Source organism: Myotis davidii, unplaced genomic scaffold, assembly GCF_000327345.1.
Source record: "Myotis davidii unplaced genomic scaffold, ASM32734v1 scaffold266, whole genome shotgun sequence".
In the NCBI taxonomy this organism is placed as follows: domain Eukaryota; kingdom Metazoa; phylum Chordata; class Mammalia; order Chiroptera; family Vespertilionidae; genus Myotis; species Myotis davidii.
In genome coordinates, this window is record NW_006300032.1 from 4397161 (window position 1) to 4421574 (window position 24414).

Genomic DNA, 24414 nt, shown 5'->3' on the forward strand with positions numbered 1-24414 from the left:
TGTCGCCCCAACCCCCCAATCGGCCCTACTCTGATCGTGACTGAGGGTGGCATCACAACCTCCCAATCTCCCTGCTCTGTGCATGACGGGGCGGCACACCAACTCCCTAATCGGCCCTGCCCTGAGCCCAACCAGGGGCTGCACCTAGGGATTGGGCCTGCCCTCTGCCACCCGGGAGCAGGCCTAAGCCAGCAGGTCATTATCTCCCGAGGGGTCCCAGACTGCGAGAGGGCACAGGCCGGGCTGAGGGACTCCCCCTACCCCCCAAGTGCACAAATTTTTGTGCACTGGGCCTCTAGTTATAGAAAAAAAGAATATGTCAGAGAAGCAAATAATGGACAGAGGATTTCTAGAAGTATGCCAAAAAAGACATTAAGATGAAATAATTTTAAGAGGAAAGTTTTCAAACAAGCATCTCAAACTTTAAATAATCCACTAGAACCCACCTGTGAAACTTAGGCTTTCCACATACATGCCAGTCAACATGAAAACCCTACAGGTGGGACTATTTTCATATTTGGATTTTTCTGGACACTGAGTGAAAGACCTTGACCATGTGGATTTATTTACTTTACCATATGACTTTTATATTTCTCTTCCACAAAGACTGAGATTTCATTTGTTCGACTTTTTTTGTATCATTCATACTTAGATTCTCTAAAATTGAAATTTTTAAATTAAAGGTATAAGGTGCCATTTTAGTAACCACTATCAGTACTGTACTAAGAATTCTCCAGTGATCTAAGTTAATTTACTTACTAAAGATTAAAACCTTCACTTGGAATAAAAGCCCTTTCGTTTACTGAAATAATGTCATATGAATTAGTAAATTGTTCCTGCCCCTATTAATAAAGTATATTCTACATATTTATTCCCTAATTTAAAAATTATTTTTATCAACTCTATTAAATATTAATAAACTTAATGGTTCTTTATGCACAGGGACATGCATTTAGTATTAATGTCCCCAATGAGATATGAAATTTCACCTAATATATTTTGAGGGGAGAATATGAATGCAAACTTTTCTCATTTAAATTTTCTGATTTGAATGAGCATAAATTTGCTATTTCCTAGCCATTTATTTTGTAAGAAGCTATTTTATATGATATTTATATGGTATGCACAGTTCCAACCTTACAATTTTCAGCTCTTTTTCTGATCTGTTAAACACACAAAACTTACTTGAAGCTATTGTTCTTTTCCAGTCACATTTCTGTGTGTTGCGTGTGCGTGTGCGTGTGTGTGTGTGTGCGTGTGTGTGTGTGTATGTGTTGGGTTTATGAACCTACTAAATTTGGTTGTCCAAGCATATGTAGCATATTCCCAGAACATTTATTTTAAGAGTGAAATAATTATATTCATATTCAGTGAAAATAAGAAAAAATGTAACTGAGAACCATAAACTAAAATTTAATGAATATGAAAACTATATAATTTAATGTGAACATAGCCAAAGTATATGCCAGATTATTGAATTTGTATTTTAGAGATACTCTGATGTTTTAACAACTTCTTAATTTGTCTTTTTTTACATTTTGAATTTTATAGGAATTGTTTACATATAGCATCTTATTTTAAAAGGTCAAATGTAAAATTTTTGAGAGATATTGTCATATATATGGCTCTGAAGTATGAAATCTTATCACAGAAACGATAATTCATCCTCAAAATTGTGTAGCAAGATACGTAAGCTAACCACTTTTTCTCGTACATGTGACAGAAATGTAATCATTGCCATGAGTGAGCCTAAATTTCCTGAAAGGAGCTTCTATATTTTACTCTTCTGTCTGTTTCTGATGATGGCATTACCCTTCTTTCAGGTGGAAACCGGATGCATCTTTGACTCCTCCTTCTCATTTCCTTTTTTGAACTAGTCATTCTCAGAGTCTTCTCATTATTTTTAATCTCTCTTCACCAGTCATCCTGTTTGTTTGTTTTTTTGTTAATCCTCACCCAAGTGTATTTTTTTCCATTGATTTCCTAGAGAGAGTAGAAGGAAGTGGGGGGGGGGGGCGAGAGAAACATCAGTTGGCTGCTGCCTATACCAGGGCCAGGGATGGAACCTACAACGCAGGGATATGCCCTTGACCGGAAATCAAACCCTCGACACTTAGGTGTTTGGGCCAACACTCTAACCATTGATCCACACCAGCCAGGGAACCAATCATCCTTTTAATCTTTATGGTTTCTTTCTTGTCCTGTTTGTTCCTGTTTTCTAGTATCATAGTTTTTGAAGATGTCATTGTATCTTTCTAAATCTCAAAGTAAAGTTCTTTTCTCTGAATTGATGTTTCCTCTGTGTTCAGTTTTCTCATCTGTTTATGTATCCTTCCTTTTTCTTTCATGCCATGGATTTTTTTTCTGGTGATCCTTGGCATCTATCTTTTTTTTTTTCTTTTTAATGAAGGACTGGATACAAATATGGTGTCCCTCTTTTGTTGTGTAAGTAGCTCTGTAATCTCACTGTTTTGTTCACCTTACCAGGAAGTCTGTTGAGAACTTCATATATATAGCTAAGACATTTTAACTGGCAGCTTATATTTAGGATAAACAGGCAAGATATATGAGTCAGGCTGTCGGACTACTTGTCAGAATGAGAATACTAGTAAGTGGGACAACAGTTCTGGAAGTCTTTACTCTTCCCAAGTGCTTTGTTCAGTATTACCTTTAGAGACACTTCACTGATTTTTTACTTTTTTAAATCTAGGGTGAATGCTCAGCATCATCCATTTTATGTAGAATCAGCATCTTGTTTGGCTTATGTGTTTTTATATACAAACCTTCAGTTATTTTTCCTGGGGTTTGTTTTGGTTTGCTGTCTACCCAAAGTGCTGAATCTGTGTCCACAGGTGCTCTGAGTTTCACTGTCAGATACCGTATCTACTGCAGCCTATCATAATGTTTTCAGAGATACGTTTCGAATCACTTCTCATCTTCCATAAATTTCTTCCATCTCTAATGTGTTTTTTTCTGGCTCACCAGTGACTTGCATATTGCAAATTCCAATGTTCAGTTCTTTGTTCTTATCTTACTGGACTTATCAGCAGCGTTTGACACATTTGATCACATCTTAATACACAGGTTTCCAGGACATCACATTCTCAGTTGTCCTATGTCCTTAACCACCACTCTTTTTTTTTCCTTTCAATTTTGTTTTGTATTAGTTTCAGGTGTATAGCTTAGTGGTTAGAAAGTCATATTTATATAGCGTTCCCCTTGATATTTCCGGTACCACAACTGGCACCATACATAGTTATAAAATAATATTGAAGATTTCTTGGTTGAGCATTGACCTATGAACCAGGTCACGGTTCGATTCCTGGTCAGGGCACATGCCGGGGATGAGGGTTCGATCCCCAGTAGGGGGTGTGCGGGAGGCAGCGGATTGATGATTCTCAACATTGATGTTTCTGTCTCTCTCCCTATCTCTTCCTCTCTGAAATCAATAAAATATATTTTTAAAAAGATCTCAGATTTCAGCATCATAATTGTGCAGATGTATTAAAAAGCAATTTTAACTTGAATAGAGACTCTAAAATTTTCTTATTTTTTTTTGTATTTAAATCAATACATGGTGTGGTAGTAGCACTTAGCCAAGCAATTGGAGACATCTGAATTTAGATCCAGATTCTATTACGTATGCTATGACTGGAGGCAAGTCATTTCATCTTGGTGGCATGTCATTTGAAAATAGAGGAAAGTGTTTAGTGCCAGTGAAAGTTTTCAGATACCTACCTGTGTTTGACTTATAATGCAATAAGAATGATAGATAGTATCTTGGAGTATATGCAGAACTCTTTTAATTATTGAACGTTTTTATTTTAAATTTATCCAACTCCCACTAAATTTTAGAAAGAAAAATCACAGTGTTCTTAGAATTAAACTTAGTTAATATTATATATCCATATTCCTCTGGTGCATTTTTTTTTTCAAAATACAAGTTCTAAGAATAATGACTAAGCATTTCCGTGATAATAGTGGTTTTCATAATATACTAGAGGCCCGATGCATAAAATTCATATAAGAGTAGGCCTTCGCAGCTGCGGCAGCTGCCTAGATCCCTCCTTCGGAGCTGCTGGTGGCTGCCTGGATCACTCCCTCACAGCCGTTGCCGCTGCCTCAATCCTGTGGCTGCAGCCCCGGCTTTGTCAGGAAGGACATCCAGAAAGGTCATCTAGTCTAATTAGCATATTACGCTTTTATTATTATAGATTAGAGGCCAAGTGCACAGAATTCATGTGGTGGTGGTGTGGGGGGCGTCCCTCAGCTTGGCCTGCGCCCTTGGGGAATGTCCGACTGCCAGGATCAGGCCTAAACTGGCAGTCAGACATCCCTCTCGCAATCTGGGATGCTGCATGCACCAGTAACCATACTTTTCATACAGGTAAAAGGCATCTTGCTGTTATATGGGCAGCTACATATTTTTGCCCTGACTATAAAAAGTAGTACATAACGTGATCCTTCTGAGGCAGTAATACCATTTTCCCTGTCTTATTATGGGTGGAAAAACTGAAGCAGAGAGAAGTTAAGTAATTGGCTTTGTCACACAAAGTGTCAAACTCAGGACTGACTACAAAATCTGCAAGCCAGAGTCCATGCATGTCACTGCTGCATCATCCTGTTTTTTCAGTGTTAGAGTAGCCTTGCCAGGTTTTAATTTTTAAATCTAAGAGACTGTTCCCAATATATATAGTGTAGGGTCCCTAAGCCTGGCCAGCAATCAGGGCTGATCTGTGGAATGACCACCAGGCAGGGTGATCGAGGAGCCCCCGCTGGCACCTGCCTTGGCTGGTGGCCTGGCACCATCCATTGGCTGGCCCTGCCCCCCAGTCACCACCGCTGGTCACCTCCCTCTCAGTGGGTGGATGCTCAATATCTGGGGCAGCTCCTGTGTTGAGTGTCTGCCCCCTGGTGGTCAGTGCACATCATAGCGACCAGTCATTCTGCAGGTCATTCTCCCATTAATTTGCATATTAGGGCTTTATTATATAGGATTTCTAAAGTATGAGACTTTGAAGGTTTCAACTTTTTTATCAGAACATTATTTATTTCATGGTGAAAATAGTGAAAGTTTTGAATTTACTACTGTGCCTCCAAGTTAGAATGAAACTGTCAGTGTGTCAATTCACACAAAGGTGAGAATTAAAGGAAGAATTACAATAACTGCATGGCTGCAGCAGGCAAGAGGAGAGAGTAGGTTATAAAATGGCCAAATTATTTTTGACCAGCACTCCTTTATTGTTTGTTTTTATGGTTTGAGAATAAGAATACATTTAGTATTGTTTACTATCAACCATATGATGCATTTTACTATTTTTATAATCTCAAACTGAAATTGACAACTTTTTAATCATTAAGACAATTGGGCATATAAAATACTAATGTAGGGTACACTTCCAAATATGTAGTTTTTAAAATATATTTTCCCATAATTTTTTTCTGGTAATAACTTAATATATGGTCTTGAAGAAAGTGAGTATTCCATAATTTTGAAGCCTTTCTTCAGTTGTTAAATACTATGGTTACCTTTAGTTTATCAACATAAGGAATATATATGTATATCAAAATGTTGACCACATCTCTGATAATGAAAAATATTTTAATGTTTAAAATAAAAGGTCAAATTTACTCCCTATTAATCAAATATACTCATTTCTTCCCTTTACTAGTATATACTTGTACATTAACATTTTACATTGTTTCAAATTACTGTCCATTTTAGCCTTTAGTTCTATGATTCTGTGAAAAGCTTTGAGTTTTTAAAACTAGAAATAATTTTTTATATACTAATTCAGCTTCAGATGGACATTGCTTGGAACCAAAGAAGTAGCCCTTAATGTTTCCTCCCTTGGTCAAGGAGAAAAATAAAATACCATTTATATTGTAAAAATAGTAATTTTGTTTTCTTTGTAAATTACTATGTCTCAAAGTAACTTTTTAAAAATTAAATCTATGACAAGAAACACTTTAGTTTTCAAACATTTTGGTTTGTGTGTACTGAAGGCCCTAGAAATTCAGAGGAAGACCCTGGAAATTCAGAGGGAAAGGGCTATTTAAATTAAGTTCTCATTTACTCTTCATTAGGTTATACTTTTCTGAAACTGTTGTCAGAATAGCCTTAAGGTTTCCCTTAGACTAACTAAGCGCATACTTTTGCATTTTGTGGCTTAGTCACTTTGGTCTGGAGAGTGAGCAGACTGTGATATCATAGAACTTACTGGCAGTGTTTTCTGGAAATGAATACCTATCACTTATTGAAAGTGTCAGCTTACGATGGAAATTAGGTTTAAGGACCAGACCTTGTGGTGATGATAGAGACTCCTAGTAATGTTGATTTGTATTTTCCAGAATTTTAAATGTGTGTTTGCAGGAAGCTCCCTTCAATGAAAAGTGAATGAAAAGGTAAAAAAATCTATCTTGGTATTGCTCTTAGTAACTTGTCTATGAGTTTGAGAGCAAAGTATATGATAAATATAGAAACTACAAAAATGAGTAAATGGAGTGACTGGTCATTTTTTAAAAATAATTTCAGAGGTTTTTGCATTGTAAATGTGCATTAAGTAAAAAGTAGAACATTGTTCTAATTTCAGGCAATTTACTTTTTTTTTCAAACTTTCTCCACTATAAAAATTCAACTATAATTTTACAAGGAGTAAAAATTGAAAATTATTTTTGACTAATATCCAGCTCTTTTTTTTTTAGCACAACCAAAAATTTATTTTAGTAGAAGCACCCTAAAAAAAGCTATTAACCACTTTAAAAAATAAAAGCCTTTTTATACTTTATCAAAAATTAATCCATACAGTTCATCATCCAATGTTCTGTAGAGAGTACTATGTAATAGGGACTAAGCCAAGCCCTGGAGAAATGGAAAATGAAAGACTACCCTCAAAAGTCCTCCCAGACTAGTGGAAGAATTTAATAGGCAAAGAAATAGTTACAGTATAATGAGGTTGAGTTCAATAGGAGATAAGCACAAAACAGGGAGCACAGAGAAAGGAATCAATCTGATTAAATGTATTATCCTTATAAAATGCACTCAGTTTCATGGCCCTGTTCAGAATTCTTTGTTGTCTAATACAGAACAATATTATCCATTTAGGACTCCCCCAAATGATAGTTTAGGGCTAGGTATCTGGATTTTGTTGCAGGCTAATATGTCAGAAGTCATGTAATAATTTTAGTCACTATGCTATAGGCTTCAAACCTGCCTCCCAAGTGTATTCTGATATTCTGGGAATATAAAGCACTCCAGTTTCTTTCCTTTTAATATGTGTGAGTGAGTGTGTGTGTGTGTATGTGTGTTTGTTGTGTATACTTGCCCCGCTTTTGAAAGGAATCAAGTCTTTCACATCTCATAGCTGTTAAATTTTGTGTGAGCCAAATAGGTTTTATATTTTGGCTAATTCACAATCAACAAAGTTTGCCATGAGAAGGAGGGGAGCTTTAGGGAGGTTGTCTTTTGTTTTTCTTTTTCCCCTCTTTATTTTTATAATAACACTAGAGGCCCGGTGCACAAAAATTTGTGCACTCGTGGCAGGGGAGGTGGGGAGGTCTCTGAGCCCGGCCTGTGCCCTCTCGCAGTCTGGGACCCCTCAGGGGATGACCACTTGCTGGCTTAGGCCTGCTCCCCCGGGGGATTGGGTCTAAGCTGGCAATCAGACATCCCTCTGGCAGCCCAGCAGCCCTTGGGGGATGTCCACTTGCCAACAGGGAGCAGGCCTAAGCTGCAGTCGGACATCCTTAGCGCTGCTGAGGAGGCAGGAGAGGCTCCTACCACCACCGCTGTACTGGCAGCCAACAGCCTGGCTTGTGGCTGAGCAGAGCTCCCTGCTGTGAGAGCACACTGGCCACCAGAGGGCAGCTCCTGCATTGAGCGTCTGCCCCCTGGTGGTCAGTGTGTGTCATAGTCACCAGTCATTCCCAGTCTTTCAGCTGTTACGGTCAGTTTGCATATAACCCTTGAGGGTTTTCAGGCTGGCCAAGCCCGTGGGTGACTGAAGCTCCCAGCCTCTCCTTTTTTTCTTTTTATCTTTTTATTCTGGGATTTTATTTACCTTCTATAATTGAAACTTTGTTGCTGCTCCAGCTCCGAGGCCATGGCCTGCCGAAAGCGGGTATCTGGGGTTTGTTTAGCTTCTAAAATTGTAACTTTGTTGCTTTCGGTGCTCAGAGCCCGGCCACGGCAGGCAGGGAACCTTGGCTTCCTCCATCACTGGAGCAAGCAAGCCTCCTGTTTGCTTCAGCTGTGTGGCTGCCGGCTGCCATCTTTGTTGGTGGTTAATTTGCATATCTTCCTGATTAGCCAATGGGAAACGTAACGGAGGTACGGTTAATTTCAATCTTTGTCTATTATTAGATAGGACTAGAGGCCCACTGCATGAAGAGATTCGTGCAATAGGCCTTCCTTCCCCTGGCTGTCCGCACCAGTTTTCCTCTGGCACCTGGGACCTAGGCCTTCACTCCAGCCGCAGCGGAGAAGCCAAGCCTCGAGGCTTCTCCACTCTGACCGCAGTAGAGAAGCCCATCTTCTTCAGTCTTCAGTCGCCATCAGTCTTCATACTTCACTCTGCACCTGCATATGCAAATTAACCACCATCTTTGTTGGGTTAATTTGCATACTCATCCTGAGTGGCTGGTGGGTGTAGTGGAGTGACACCAATTTGCATGTTTCTCTTTTATTAGTGTGGATTATGAGGCTTGATGTTTAATGTCATCTCCATTTTTTTAATCTATGTATTTTCAAGAGAAGATTTAACAAAGCTGAAAGTAAAACACTTTAAAAGCCAATGTTAAAGGCAGTTATAAACGCACTAGAGGCTCAGTGCACGAATTCGTGCACGGGTGGGGTCCCTCGGCTTGGCCATTGATCAGGGCCGATCAGGGCCGGCCAGTTGGGGAGGAGGGGCCACAGGAGGTTGGCCAATGGATGGGATTGCAGGAGATTGGCCAGCCATGGGAGGTTGGCTATGGGAGCACACTGACCACCAGGGTGCAGCTCCTGCATTGAGCACCTGCCCCCATGATGATCCGTGCGCATCATAGCAACCGGTTGACCGGTCATTCGGTCGTTTGGTTGCTTAGGCTTTTATATATATAGACAGTATAGCAGTTAGTTAAATTAATGTACTTAATACTCATTGAACTTTTACAGGAGAAAAATGTATATAGCATGATAAACATGTTTTTAATTGACTTTGCTTTGCTTTGAGTATGGAAAACATTTTCTAAATTATCATGCTTTTGTTCAGAATTTAAATTTATTTTCCCCTAGAATTTAAATTATATCTTTTATGGCTAGAACTGAGAAATGAGTTATTTCCTTCCTACATTCTCCATACCATACCAAAAATACTTTTTTTTCAATTAAATCCTTTCTCATTTTAACTTTTTCTTTTTTTCTTTTTATTTTCTGTTTTTTAATTCTAAAGGATGTTTAATTGCTGCATATGCACATACTGGGAATGCAAAATTCATTTATATATTTAGTAAGGACCCAGTGAGTACTTACTTTGTGTCAGGCACTGTTATAGGTGTTATGTGAATGTATCTGTAACACACACACACACACACACACACACACACACACACACACACATACACAACAGGTAAAAATCCAAGACCTTGTTCAGTTTACTGTCCAGTAGACACAGACAATAAGAAAGCAAATGTGGAATAAAGGGCAAGCAAAGCAGGAAAAGGGGATAGTTGCTGTTTTAAATGGGATGGTGAAGAAATTCTTCAGAAAGAAGCTGATGAGTAGAATTTTGAAGGAAAAAAACCATGGTGTCTGGGCAGTATAGCATCTCCAACCAAGATCCTGAGCCAGGAATGTGTTTGATGTGCAAGATGGCCCTAGCTGGTTTGGCTCAGTGGAGAGAGCGTTGGCCTGTGGACCGAAGGGTCCTGGGTTCAATTCTGGTCAAGGGCACATGCCCAGGTTGCCGGCTCAGTCCCCAATAGGATGCATGCAGAAAGCAACCAATCAATGATTCTTTCTCATCATTGATGTTTCTATATCTCTCTCCCTCTCCCTTCCTCTCTGAAATCAATAAAAATATATATATATTTAAAAAGAGGCCAGTATGGCTGGAGTAGAAGGAATGAGGGGGAAAGTAGAAGATAATGAGGACAGAGGGATAGTGAGGGGCCAGGTTGTACAGAACTTTGTATAAATGAAGTACAGAGCACTGCCCATCCCCAGCACTGGCAATATTCACAAGACACATATTTTTGAAAGGGAGAGGAGGTGGGGTTGTGCTGTTTGATACTTGCTATATTAATAAAAATGAACAAACTTTTACAGAGTATATATGATATAGTGAAAAATAATTCCTCATTGAGAAGGCTATTTACTAGGCATGCTAGTTAATCGGATTTTTTTCAATAGATGGAGTTACACATATGTTGATATATATGCGATTTGATATGTATGCTATTTTGTTGTATTGACAACAAGCTTCAAAACTTCATATGTCAAATTTTCTGAAGGTGTTAACATCATAGATAATTTTACAATTAAAAATGTCAAATTTCGTGCCTAAAAAGGAGCATTTGCGGGAAGTTTTAATTCATTACTTTATTTTGAAGAAAAGTGCTGCTGAATACCTCGGGAAGCTTATGGTGAGCATGCTCCATCTCAGACACTTGTGAATGCTGGTTTCAATGCTTTAAAAGTGATGATTTCAATCTGAAAGACAAAGAACATCCAGGTCAACCGAAAAAGTTTGAAGACCAATTACAAGCATTATTGGATGAAGATGTGTGTCAAACTCAAAAACAACTTGCAAAAGATTAAACGTTGCTCAGCAAACAATTCCGATCATTTACAAGCAATGGGAAAGGTTTTAAAGGAAGGAAAATGGGTGCCACATCAACTGCAACCAAAGACATGTTAAAAGATCTTGTCTGGGCAGTATTAACCCACCCGCTGTATTCACCAGACCTTGCTCCTTCAGATTACCACTTGTTCTGATCGATGGCACACACTTTCTGAGCAGCACTTCAAAACGTACGAAGAAGTGGAAAATTGAGTCTCTGAATGGTTTGCCTCAAAACAAGAAAAGTTCTATTGGGACAGTATCCACAAATTACCTGAAAGATGGGGAAATATGTAGCTAGCAATGGACATTACTTTGAATAAAGCACTTCTGATTTTTTTTTGAAATTATCATGTTTTCTTTTATTACAAAATCCACATTATTAACTGGTACACCTGGAAAACTAACTGTTATCAGATGTGAAAACTAATAATAATAAGAAATGTAAGGGCATTCTTGTGAGGAAAGCCAGTTAAAAGATGATTTTAGTTTTTGAGATGGGAGAATAAGACTGAAGTAAGAAAGTACAGATGTTAAATCATTGAGTATTGGAGATCTGGGATGTGAGTGGTAAGGAATAAGGAAATCTATTTTAAAATAGGAAAATATAGGAATACTAGAGGCTCGATGCATGAAATTCCTGCAAGGAGCTGGGCCCTTGCAGCCGCAGCGGCTTGTCTTGGCCCTCGCAGCCCAGGCTTTGTCTGGAAGGTCGTCCAGAAGGACATCTGGAAGGTCGTTCGGCTGTCGGTCTAATTAACATATTATATTTTTATTATTATAGATTGGGGTAAGTTAATGAACTGTATCTTTTGGTATATATTGAGTTTCAGATACTGGAAGACATGTGGAGTGAAGTATCTAATAGCTTGTTCATTCATTAGAACCTTATTTATTAACTATCCCACTGTGAGTCAGGCCCTGTGCTAGAAATTTGACTTTGAAATAAAGTTTGGAGCATAAGTATAGATTAAGGATTCAGTGGCATATGCATAGTCTTTGAATTCACGGAAGTTAATGAAATAAGTTGGCAAAAGCTATTGAATGAAAAGAGGCCAAGTGACTAAGAAGCATTAGGATGACTGAAGTGGACAGCTTAGATGCTTGCTGTTAAAAAATAAAGAAAACAGTTGAGGCTGAGGCCAGTGAGGCTCGGTTGGTTGGTGTTGTCCTGTGCACTGAACTGTTCCTGGGAGCAGTTCAACATTTTGCTTTCACGTCGATGTTTCTCTCTCTCTCTCTCTCTCTCTCTCTCTCTCTCTCTCTCTCTCTTTCTCTCTTTAAATTAATAATTTTTTTATTGTTGCCAGCATGGCTCACTGCCAAGTACACTGATTCCTAGTGTATGGGGTTTGGCAACAGGGAACAGACTGAAGAGGGGAGGAGGTATGGGAAGAAATTAACTAAAGAATTTATATGCATATATGTATAATCCATGGACACAGACAATAGTGTGATGAAAGCCTGGGCGGGGGAGTGGCTGTGGGGGAGCAGGGTGGAGGGGTCAATGGGGGGTAAAAGGAGGACATCTATAATACTTTCAACAATAAAGATAAATTTATTTTTTTAAATGGAATAAAATAGTACTAAAAAAAATGGCTGTCAACCTAGATTTCAATATCCAGCAAAAATATTCATCATAAATGATGCCAATTAGAGAGTTTTCAGGAGGGAAAAATAACATAGTCACCAGAAGATTTAAACTACAAGATTTCTTAGGGGATTTATCAATCTGAAGGTAAATGATCTCGGATGAAAGTTTGGATCTGCAAGGAGGAATGAAAATACTAGAAAGGAAAAATATATATCTAAATATAAAAGGCTAATTTTTTAAAATTCTCAAAGATTGCTAACTGTTTAAAACAAGTATACTGACAATATATTGTGGAATTTATAACATGTAGAAGTAAAATATAAGACATTAGTAGCATAAAGTGGTAGGATTAATGAAATAATACTGTTTTAAGGTGATTGTATTTTTTGTTAGGAATTCCTAATTCAGTATACACTGTAATAAATTAAATATGTCTATTATATCTCTAAATTAACCATTAAAAAATATAGTGGCTCAGTTGGTTGTGTGTCTTCCCATGCACCTAGAGGTTGCTGCTTTGATTCCCAGTCAACCTGCCCGGGTTGTGGTCTTGATCCCTAGTACAAGGCATGTAGGAGGCAGCCAATGGATGTTTCTCCTGCTTATTAATGTTTCTCTCTCTCCTCCTTTACCTTCCCACCTCTCTAAAATCAACAAAAACATGAATATCTAAAAATTTAACCATGAGGGGACATAAAATGGAATAGGAAAGATATTTTATTATTCCAAAAGAATACAGAAAAGGAGGCAGAAGGGAACAAAAGTATAGATGCAATAAAATAGCAAGATGGCAGACTTAAAAATAGCCATAACAGAATTGCATTAAACATAAATAGCCCATGCATTAAAAAGCAGAGATTGGCCCAGCCAGCATGGTTCAGCGGTTGATATAGACCTATGAACCAGGAGGTTATGTTTCAATTGCAGGTCAGGGCACATGCCTGAGTTGCGGGCTCAATTCCAAGTAGGAGGTGTGCAGGAGACAGCCAATCAATGATTCTCTCTCATCATTGATGTTTCTGTCCCTCTCTCCCTTCCTCTCTGAAATATATATATATATATTTTAAAAAAACAGATTGTCAGACTAGACAATCTAGCAATAAATATTTATTGAAACAATGATTTTTTTATTTTTTTAATTTAATGATAAATTGATTTACTCTATAGGTGTTATATATTCTTAAGTTCATTTTGAGTTATTCTAATTTTAAAATACCCTGGGTAAATTGTACATTTTAACTATACTTCCACATTATTAATATATTTAGTGAACAAAAATTTAAATTAGACTATAAATACAAATAATTGGTTTTTTATTTTATTAACTAGAGGCCCGGTGCATGACTTTGTGCACCAGTGGGGTCTCTTGGCCTGGCCTGCGGGATCAGGCTGAAACTGGCTCTCCGATATCCACCGAGGGATCCCATATTGCAAGAGGGCAGGCCAAGGAACCCCACTGATGCACGATCGGGGCCAGGGAGAGATGCAGGAGGTTGGCCAGCTGGGGAGGGACTGCAGGAGGGCTCCAGGGCATGTCTGGCCCTTCTCACTCAGTCCCGATCCGCTGGACCCCAGCAGCAAGCTAACCTACAGGTTGGAGTGTCTGCCCCTGGTGGTCATTGCATGTCATAGCAACTGGTCGACCCGTTGACTGTCTCCCCCCTGGTGGTCAATGCATGTCATAGCAAGCGGTTGAGCAGCCTTAACATTCATTAGTATATTACACTTTGATTGGTTGAATGGCCTACTGATCAACCCAACACTTAGCATATTAGGCTTTTATTATATAGGGTGTTTTCCATAAAGTAAGTGTATTAGTCAATATTCTACAAAAAAAGAGAACCAATAGGATGTATATACAGGTAGATTTATTTTAAGGAATTGGTTCATAGGAATGTGGAGGCTGGGAAGTCCAAAATTTTCAGGTACCCTGGCAGGCAGGAAACCCAGGGAAGAGTTACAGATCAAGTTCTAAAGAAGTCTAATGGCAAAATTCCCTCTTTTCTTTGAGGTCAGTGTTTCTTAAGGCCTTCAACTGTTGGGATGAGACCCACCCACATTGTGGAGCACAATTTGCTTTACACAGACTCTACTAATTTAAATGTTAATAAAGTTAAAAAAAAATACCTTCACAGGAACATCAGAGATGTTTGACCATATATCCGGGGACTGTGGCCTAGCCAAGTTGGCACATAAAAATAGCTACAACAGCAAGCTACTCATTATGAGCTTTCACCTTAATAAAAGTGAAATAAGGCACAAGTATAGATAAATGTAGATTCTTCAGCTAAAATTTACACAAAACGGTGCTATTTTTATATCTTTCTGTATATTCTTTACTGAAAGTTTGAACAGACATTTATGATTGTATTTCCAAATGATATTATTTCAATAGACAATCAAAACTGAATACTAAGATTATATCTTTGGATAATCCACTTTTTTTTAAAATACATATTTTATTGATTTTTTACAGAGAGGAAGGGAGAGAGATAGAGAGTTAGAAACATCAATGAGAGAGAAACATCAATCAGCTGCCTCCTGCACATCTCCTACTGGCATGTGCCCACAACCAAGGTACATGCCCTTGACCGGAATCAAATCCGGGACCCTTCAGTCCGCAGTCCGACATTCTATCCGCTGAACCAAACCGGTTTCGGCGATAATCCACTTTTAAAACCTGTTTTTAACACATCCCAAAATTGAAACTGTAAAATATGTAGGGTTTTTCCCCCTAATTTTATAAACTAAAGATAATAGATAGGGGTTTTTGTTGTTGATTTCCATCATTTTGAAGTTACTTTGTAATGGGATAAGAATTTAAAAATCAGTAATCAGCCTAAGTTAATTTTACAGCAGATTACAATAGTACCACATATGTAAGATGTTGCTAATTCCTGAACGGTATGACTACTTTCATTTAAAACCCAGCGTGTCATGCCAGACTGTTCTTAATGGTTGCTGCTAGAGAGAGATGTGGGGGCTGGGAAAGTGGGAATTTCACCATTTGTTGTATATACTAAAATATTATTAAAATCTTGCATTAAGAGTTGGCATTATTTGAATATTTTATAATATATTTTACTTGGGTTTTTAACCTTTTTTAAAATTGGAGGCCAATGTTACTGTAGGTATAAAAATGTGTCTTCCCACATTTTTAAAAGTACTTTAAAGATTTATTACACTTAAGACAAAACTATTCATTTGCTCTGTGATATTTCTTCAGAAAAGGATAGCTTTTTTTCTAGACTGTGGAGGTCATAATTTATCCTTTATAATTTATCTTTTATTACTGAATGCCCAGTAGCCACTCAATAAACATTAGTTGATTGGATAAAAGTAGTATTCGCCTTCACTGGCTAAAAGTAGATATTGAGAGAATTTTTAAATGAACCAAAAAAAATTTTTTTAAATCATGTTTTATGGTACTTTTTTCATTTTGAATATACTCTTACAAAGTGATTAAAAATGATTGTTTTGTGTTGATCTCAATAATAGTTTAAGAAAAATAAGTTAAGCCCTAACCGGTTTGGCTCAGTGGATAGAGCGTCGGCCTGTGGACTAAAGGGTTGTGAGAGGGAATAGTGTTTTATTTCAACTATGAATTTTGCTAATTGATACCAATAGTACATTGCATTTCTCTCTTCTAACCAGCCTTACATGTGATAGCCTTTAGAATTATTTGAACAAACTTTTCTAAAATCCTAACTCATTGGTTTGCTGATGGACATAGATTGTAAAGTAAATGAGACCCACACTGTGTTCATTTTTAACCTGAGCTTGACTTTGAACCAGTATCTTTACAGATGAGATGCAGTGGGCTATATCCTTAGAAGCTGTTTATTACAAAGAAATGCAGTAAAGTGAATTGGGAACAAAAAGATAAATCCACACATGATAAGAGGATTTTTTCTCAAGTTTCTCAGTAACTATTATCATTTTAAAGGAGAGAACCAAAGGGAATTTTAATTTTCCAGATATTCCATGGTGATGAATAAACAGCACAATATGTCATAGAAGGAAGCCAGGGCAAAGAGAAATTCAAATAGATTTATTTATTCTTTTTTTGAGAAAATGAAGTGATTCCTCTCTAGCCCTTGTGATACTTCTTTATGAAAACTTGATGACCTCAAGTCAGAAATAAATCTTTCAAGGAAGAAATGCAGCAGAGCAGGGAAGATGGTATATATAATTTCTGAGCCTAGAGCAGGATATGGACACACCTTGCTCTATTGCTGGAATGGAAAAACTGGCTTAGCTTGCCTTGAGTCAAGTCTCTTAGCTAAACTCTCCAACTGTTTCTGACCATGGTATTCATGCTATGAATTTAAAGGATCCTGCCATACCAGTGAGGCTTTTTTCTTATATGTAAGCTGTAGGAGTCGTGTCTTCGTGACATAAATGTCTTCAAAATAAACTGGGTAGGTATAATAAGCAGATATTCACACTCTTTTCTTTTCACAGGAATTATCAACATAGAAAGAATGCCTTATAACCATTATGCAGATACAGCACCAACGGTAAGGCAGTCTATTTCTGCATTATTAAAACAGATAAGAAGCTGCAGTGATACTAGCTATAATAATGTCATTGTACAAAACTCTTATCACCTCCCTTTTGTCAGTAGTTATACCCCTTCAAGAAAATGAACCTCATGTTTTGTAATTAATGAAGAAAATTTACTAATTTTTGCCAAGATATAGGAAAATAAGATCTGTATCATTTTTACAGGTACTTATTTATATTAATGTTATAAATGGAATTTTTTTTTAATTTAAGAATACTTTATACTTTTTGCCCACCCAGTGTGGCTCAGTAGTTGAGTGTTGGCCAAGAGGTTACAGGTTCAATTCTGGTCAGGGCACATGCCTGGCTTACGGGCTCCATCCCTAGTAGTGGGTGTGCAGGGGCAGCCGATTGATGTTTTTCTCTCATCCATCATTCTGTCTATCCCTCTCCCTTCCTCTCTCTAAAATCAATAAAAACATATTAAAAAATACTTTATACATTTGATAAAGTAATGTAAATATATATGGAAATTGATTTACACCCTTTTTAAAATGAATGTTATTTTGTGCACTAGCATCGTTTAGAGTATCATTTACTATATTAAAAATAATTATAGAAGATAATATAGAAGTGACATGATTAACATTAGTATCTGAGTATATTTATATGAAATATATTTCAATTGATAGTTCCCACTAGACAGATTTATAAGATGATATAAACTAGAGTACATCTTTCTCTTCACAAAGCATAATCTTATTTCTTGTCCTTTCTATTCAATACAACTCTTCATTTCCTGCTACTAAAAAATGTGTTTTTAAGAAAATGAAGATAATCTACTATATTTGAATTTTATTAATAATTAATATTTTTCTCCAGGGAAAATTGACTCCATTTTTTATTTTTAATAAATCCATATGATTAATTCAACATATTTGTGACTTACTGTGTGGTGCTCCAGAAAAGACTAGTGTTTGAGGAATTAATCAGTGCAATCATAAAAAATACTTGACTATAGTGTATATTCCAGTTATCTTTAGTAGTAGTAACATTATGTAAATTTTATTATTTAATATTTAAAATTAAAGATAACAATTATGGAAAACAAGTTATTTTAATATATTTGAATCATTGGATTATTTTTAATACTTTTGAAATTTATATTATTCATGTAGGCATTCCAGTGGCACTGGTGTTTACATTTCTGGGTTTTTTTGTGTATTCTGGAACTCAGAGGACAGCTTGGCAGGTTTGGGTTTTTTTTGTCTTAACCTGTGGGCTGATTATAGATGCCCATGTTAATTAAATGATAAAATAAAAGAACTGAATCCTCATGAACTCATGAGAAATAATGATATTAACTTTTTCAGTAGTTATCTCAAAATAACTCCAATGAATTAGGATACATATATATCCTATATAATAAAAGGCCAGCCACAATAAGCATACCAACTGGAACAACCAGAGACCAGAACCACCACAGCCCCTCACTGGGCTGGCCCCACCCCCAAGCAAGCGGCTAGGGGTGATCAGGCAGGCAGATCAATGGTTAGGGGTGATCAGGTAGACAGGCAAGTGGTTAGGGGTGATCAGGTAGGCAGGCCAGTGTTTAGGGGCGATCCGGTAGGCAGGCAAGTGGTAAGGGGTGATCAGGTAGGCAGGCCAGCATTTACGGGCGATCAGGTAGGCAAAACGGCTCCTCGCAGGTCTGGCCCTGCTCCCAAGCAAGCGGTTAGGGATGATCAGGTTGGCTGGCAAGTGGTTAGGAGTGATCAGGTAGGCAGGCGAGTGGTTAGGGGCAATCAGGTAGGCAGATGGCAAGCGGTGGCAGCAGCAGTGGTGGGGCCAGCTGCCTGTAGCTGGGGGAAGGAAAGCCCCGATAGTCCCTGATCTCAGGCCAGGCCTAGGGACCCTACCCAAGGGGTCCTGGATTGTGAGAGGGTGCAGGCTGGGCTGAGGGACCCCCCCCCCACCCCGAGTGCACAAATTTTTGTGCACCAGGCCTCTAGTAGATATCTACAAAAACCTAAGGGACCGAACGACCAGTCAACTGGTCATTATGACATACACTGACCATCAGGGGGCAGATGCTCAATGCAGGGGCTGTCCCTGGTGTTCAGTGCACTCCCACAGCCAACCACTTGTGGCCAGCCAACCTTCCACAGCCCCTCCCACCAGCCGGCCCAATTGGGACTGGGCAAGGTGGCCCCGATCGGCCTCTGATTGCTGGCAAGGCCAAGGGACCCCATGAGTGTAGGAATTTGTGCACCGAGCCTCTAGTAGCTAATAATAATAGTTCAGGTACTGTTGGTCTTTTGATTATGTTTTTCTAGTTGGATTATTAAGTGGTAGTTCCTATTATATTAATAACATTTCTACTCTGTACAATCAATAAGTTTTAATATACTTGGTTTATACAGGCACTCCCCATACATTCAGTTCTCTAGGTTTTGACTTGAGTCAAGCTTCCTTTTTGTGTTTTCTAAAGCTCTTCTCCTCTCTCATTGCTGCAAACTAAGCATATTCTACTTCCCCTCTTCGCCAGGGTCCCCCTGCTTACTGACAGTTAACTTTGTCCCTTTCTCCATAACCTCTAGATAGGATCACAAGTGTGTTCATAACCCAATGTCCTGGAAAGTAAAGTCTCACTTTCACAGAAAATATAATTTTACCTAATTTCAGCCCTTTGGACCTATATGCTCTTATTTTCATGAAAAGGATTAAGATGAGAAAATATTTAGAGATAGAAGCGATAGGAAAAAGACTGTCTAAAAATTTAAGGTGGGTTATTTGTAAGTTCAAACTTTGCACTAGTACTATATTAGCCTAAAAAGGAGAGGTATTCCTGGCGTCTGAGAAAAAATATAGAAAAGGAGTATGGTAGGGTATCAGTATTGAGTCTGGGGCCCTGAGTGACTTCTTAACCTTGTACCTAACCAGCAATTTCCAGCTTATTTCTCTACACATTATCACCCCCACTTCCCTGTTGCTCCAAGTACCACCATGAGTGGCTTGGGTCTAGGAGCGTGTGAGATGCTAGCTACAAGTACCCACCAGGTGAGGGAAGTGAGACTTTCTCAAGCCTCTATAACAGGGAAAGATGCGTATCTCGACATTCTAAGTTGTAATGAACTTTTCACTGAAAATATGGTTACAGCGAATTGTTCGATCCTATAGCACTGTAATGTGATATAGTGTTCTAAGAAAATATAGGTTATCCTGAGACAGAACCACCTCTGTACCATTGTTCTGTGTGCTCTCTCACTCTCTTTTTAATTTAATGTTTCATTTCTTATATGAACTTTAATATTTTTGTGTGGAATTTTTTTTTCTTTCTGACATAAATAATACCATATCTTTTTTTGAGATGCCTTTGATAGGAAGTAAAATAAATATCTCCACATGGCATTGCCCCTGCCATCAAAAACAAGTAAACCTTTCTTCTTTACTAGCCACAGTCACTACTCTTTTTTTTTCATTCTGCGATCTTAATGTTCTAGTTCAGATTTGATGTTTATATGTGTGGCTTCCTTTTCCCTGACTTTTGTCCTGAATGGTATTCACTCAGACATCTTAGTACTATAGGAAAAGCAAATAAAACATTAGTCAATCATAATATTCGATTATATGAAAATAATTAGAACATGCCACTTTAAGAACTAGTTGTGCACCTGCGTATAGCCTACGGCAAATTAAGGATACTATCAGACAGATTAATCAGAGGACATTGTCTGAACCCGAAAGGTGGTATAAAAGTTAGTTAATAGTTAAGTCGATACGGGCTTGAGTCCCATATTTACCTTAAATGAAGGACTTATTTGCAAATCGAAGAGAAATAGTAACTAGCATAAGGAAGTCTTCTCTCACATGCTTGGTCTTTTCTTATTTGAGATGATTACATGAGGAATATAGTTAAACATACCTGCCCTTTAATTTTCAACCATATGCACAGCAGTTCCCATAGCTTTTCATATTGTTTGGTGGAATTAGAATATGGTAAGCCATGCTGAATACATAAATAATTATTTGTGATTTGAGGATAATTTTTGAATGTCTTCCAATGAAAACATGTGATAAAATTCAAAGAGCATCAGTGTAGCCTGTTATAATAAGTCACTGATTTTTGTAAAGCTTCTTTAATTCCAAACCTGTAATACTAAATAATATTACTCTTTCTTGTTTTATTCAGTGGTTACACAACCCCCATTTAATGAGAACAATTTTTCTTTTAACAAGTGGATTTTTTGGGGCAGTTTATAAAACTACAGCTTGCATTTTCACAGACGCCTTCACATTTACCACAACAGGTTGAAACAAAATCCAGGCTGTCTCCTGAAACACTTTTGCCATTCATCTAACTATTTAATTGTTAGGAATTAAGATATCCTAGCTTGATTGGAAATTTAAATATTGATTCATTATTCTTTTTCATTATAAGACCAATCTATTAGCAAGCTATTCATTCATTCTGCAGTTACTGGTGCACTTCTTCTAGGTCTTCTAAGGGTTTGATAGATAAATTTTTGTCATGTAATTTTTCATCAATATTAAACTTTAACGTTTTAGAGTGTTTTACTGTTCTGAAAATTTATATGAGATATTTGTGATGTTGCTTGCCCTTAACACTAACGTTATTCATAATTGTACTTACCTGAATTCTATAAATTTAATTTTATTCTGAGATTCTTCAATTTTTATGATATCTGTAGCTATTCTACCACATTTTGATTTGTTGTTAGGTTGTTATTGTTTAGCGCTCTCTCTAGGTTTACACATTGCCCCATACTGCATTATTACACATTAGTACAATATACTTTATGCATGTATGCATGCAAAATATATCTTCCACATTTTAACATAATATTTGGGGTAGCTTGTTTATGGATAAATGCATGAGTTCAAATGAAATGTCTTTGATCCCAAGAAAGTACTTATTTTCTCCAATTTGTAGCATTTTCCAGGAATTCATAGTATGTGAGTTGGGTAAGTGTATCCTTATAAAACTCATAAAATGAAACAAGGCCAATCTCTTCCTGTAGGTAATTGCAGGGTGGAGAGGGAACTGATAAACTATAAGTTTTTATGGCTTAAGCCATAAAAGAATCTGTTTTCACTTATCAATAAAGTAGCAATTCAAAGCAGTTCTCTTGAAATTCAAATATAAATGCAAAATAGATTCTCCTTTAAGACCACTGTAAGTTGTCCGTAATACAACATTTTTCTTAAGTATCTGCACAGTGGTTTTTTTATCCAGACATTGTAAATCATGAAATTTATGTTGATTTTTTTTCCATTGACACACTCCACTGACATTTATGTATTTCAAAGACTTTTCACCTTAATTCTCTTTTGACTATTCTAAATTTTTCCACCTAGCAAACTTTTAAAATGCTGAAAATTTTAGATTACTTGAAGACTGTAACTTAAGAGTGCATAATCTGATTTTATTTTCTAAATTACCAGTAAACATTAAGTATGTGCATAGCATAGTATAGCATCAAGCACCAGGTAGGTATGAGAGTGGTATGGCAAAAGTGGAAATACAAAAAATGTAAAACATGCTTTGTGTCTCTGAGTAGCTCTTGGTCTCATTAGAAAAGTTAGCTGTAAACAGTAAAATCCCAATACATGAAATGGATAAAAGTTCAGAGCAATATGAAGCAGATGCCAGTCACCAAGGCAGCTTGTGCTCAAGTAAAGGAATGTGGGTTAGGCCTTGAGTGTTACCAGAATTCCCAGGACTAGAGTGGTTTGGTAAGGCTGTTGAGAGAAGGCTGTTTGGGAAAGTGCTACTGGATAATAAGGAAGGTTGGGATTTAAAAGGGAATAGGATAGCCCTCACCGGTTTGGCTTAGTGGATAGAGTGTCGGCTGCGGACTGAAGGGTCCCAGGTTCGATTCCGGTCAAGGGCATGTACCTTGGTTGTGGGCATATCCCCAGTAGGGGTTGTGCAGGAGGCAGCTGATCGATGTTTCTCTTCTCATCGATGTTTCTAACTCTCTATCCCTTTCCCTTCCTCTCTGTAAAAAATCAATAAAATATATTAAAAAGGAATAGGATATTCTAGACCAGAGTAACAGTGTGACCAAAGATCCATAGAAGGAAAATGTGCACAATTGACAGTTGAGTGAAGCAGAGTATTTAAGAACATGAGCTCTAGAAGATTAAAAAAGGTATTTTGGGCATGATTTATAAAGATCGCTGGACTTTAGATAAAGTCAATATAAGCAATTATAAGGCAGTTGAGAATGAGGATATGACCAAGATGGTAATGTTGTTCTGTTATTTTATTTTTCTGTTACAGTTTGTATTTAACACTATTTTGTATTAGTTTCAGATGAATAGCACAGCAAATAGACATTCATATACTTTACAAAGTGTTCCTTCTGATAATTCAGGAGTCCACCTGGCACCATAGGCAGCCATCACAACACTGTTGACTATATTCCCTATGCTTTCTTTACCTTATATCTCTGTAACAATTTTGGTTGCCACCAATTAGTACTTCTTAATTACTTCACCTTTTTTAACCCTGCCACCCAACAGCTCTCCCCTCTGGTATCCATCAGTCTGTTGTCTGTATCTATAAGTCTGTTTCTATTTTGTTTGTTCATTTGTTTATTTTCTTTAGATTCTGCATATAAGTGAAATCATATAGTATTTGTTTTTCTGTGTCTGGCTTATTTCACTTAATATAATACCCTCTAGGTCCATTCATGCTGTTGCAAATTGTAAGATTTCATTCTTTTTTATGGTCAAGTAATATTCCATTGTATATATATGTAAGGTGGTAATATTTTTATTTTTTTAAATATATATATTTTTTACTGTTGATAGTATTACAGATGTCTCCCATTCCTCCCCACCCCCCACTTTATCTCCCTCTGCCCAGCCCCTCAGGTCTTCCCCACCCTACTGCCCATGCCTATGGGCTATGCATATAAATATATAAGTTCTTTGGTTTATCTTTTCTCATCCCCTATCTTCACATTGAGGTATGTCAGTATGTTCCATGCCCCCATGCTTCAGGTCTTGTTTTGTTGGTCAATTCATTTTGTCTGTTAGATTCCTCAAATAAGTGAGATCAAATAAGTGATATTTGTCTTTCTCAGATTGGCTTATTTCACTTAGCATAATATTCTCCAATTCCATCCATGCTGTCCCAAAGGGTAAGAGATACTTCCTTTTTACAGCTGCATGGTATTCCATTGTATAAATGTCCCACAGCTTTTTTATCCATTCATCTACTGAGGGACACTTGGACTGTTTCCAAATCTTAGCTATTGTAAATAATGCTGCTATGAAGAGAGGGGTGTATAAATTCTTTCTGATTGGTGTTTTGGGGTTTTTAGGCTATATTCCTAGAAGTGGGATCACTGGGTCAAATGGAAGTTCCATTTTTAATTTTTTGAGGAAACGCCATACTGTTCTCCACAGTGGCTGCACCAATCTGCATCCCCACCAGCAGTGAACGAGGGTTTCCTTTTC

At 37.5% G+C, this 24414-nt stretch overlaps 1 protein-coding gene across 16 annotated transcripts in view; it reads left to right on the forward strand.

Moving 5' to 3' along the window:
* Positions 1-24414, forward strand: part of AHI1 (Abelson helper integration site 1) — a 155252-nt gene that overhangs the window by 78672 nt on the left and 52166 nt on the right. For all 16 annotated transcript variants that reach the window (XR_001515966.1, XR_001515965.1, XR_001515967.1 and 13 more), the window contains one exon: positions 16882-16937. Coding sequence is in view for 13 of the 16 variants with exons in the window: in XM_015572088.1 (XP_015427574.1) it covers positions 16882-16937 (56 nt within the window). In the remaining 3 variants the exon portion in view is untranslated. The remainder of the gene's footprint in view (positions 1-16881; positions 16938-24414) is intronic.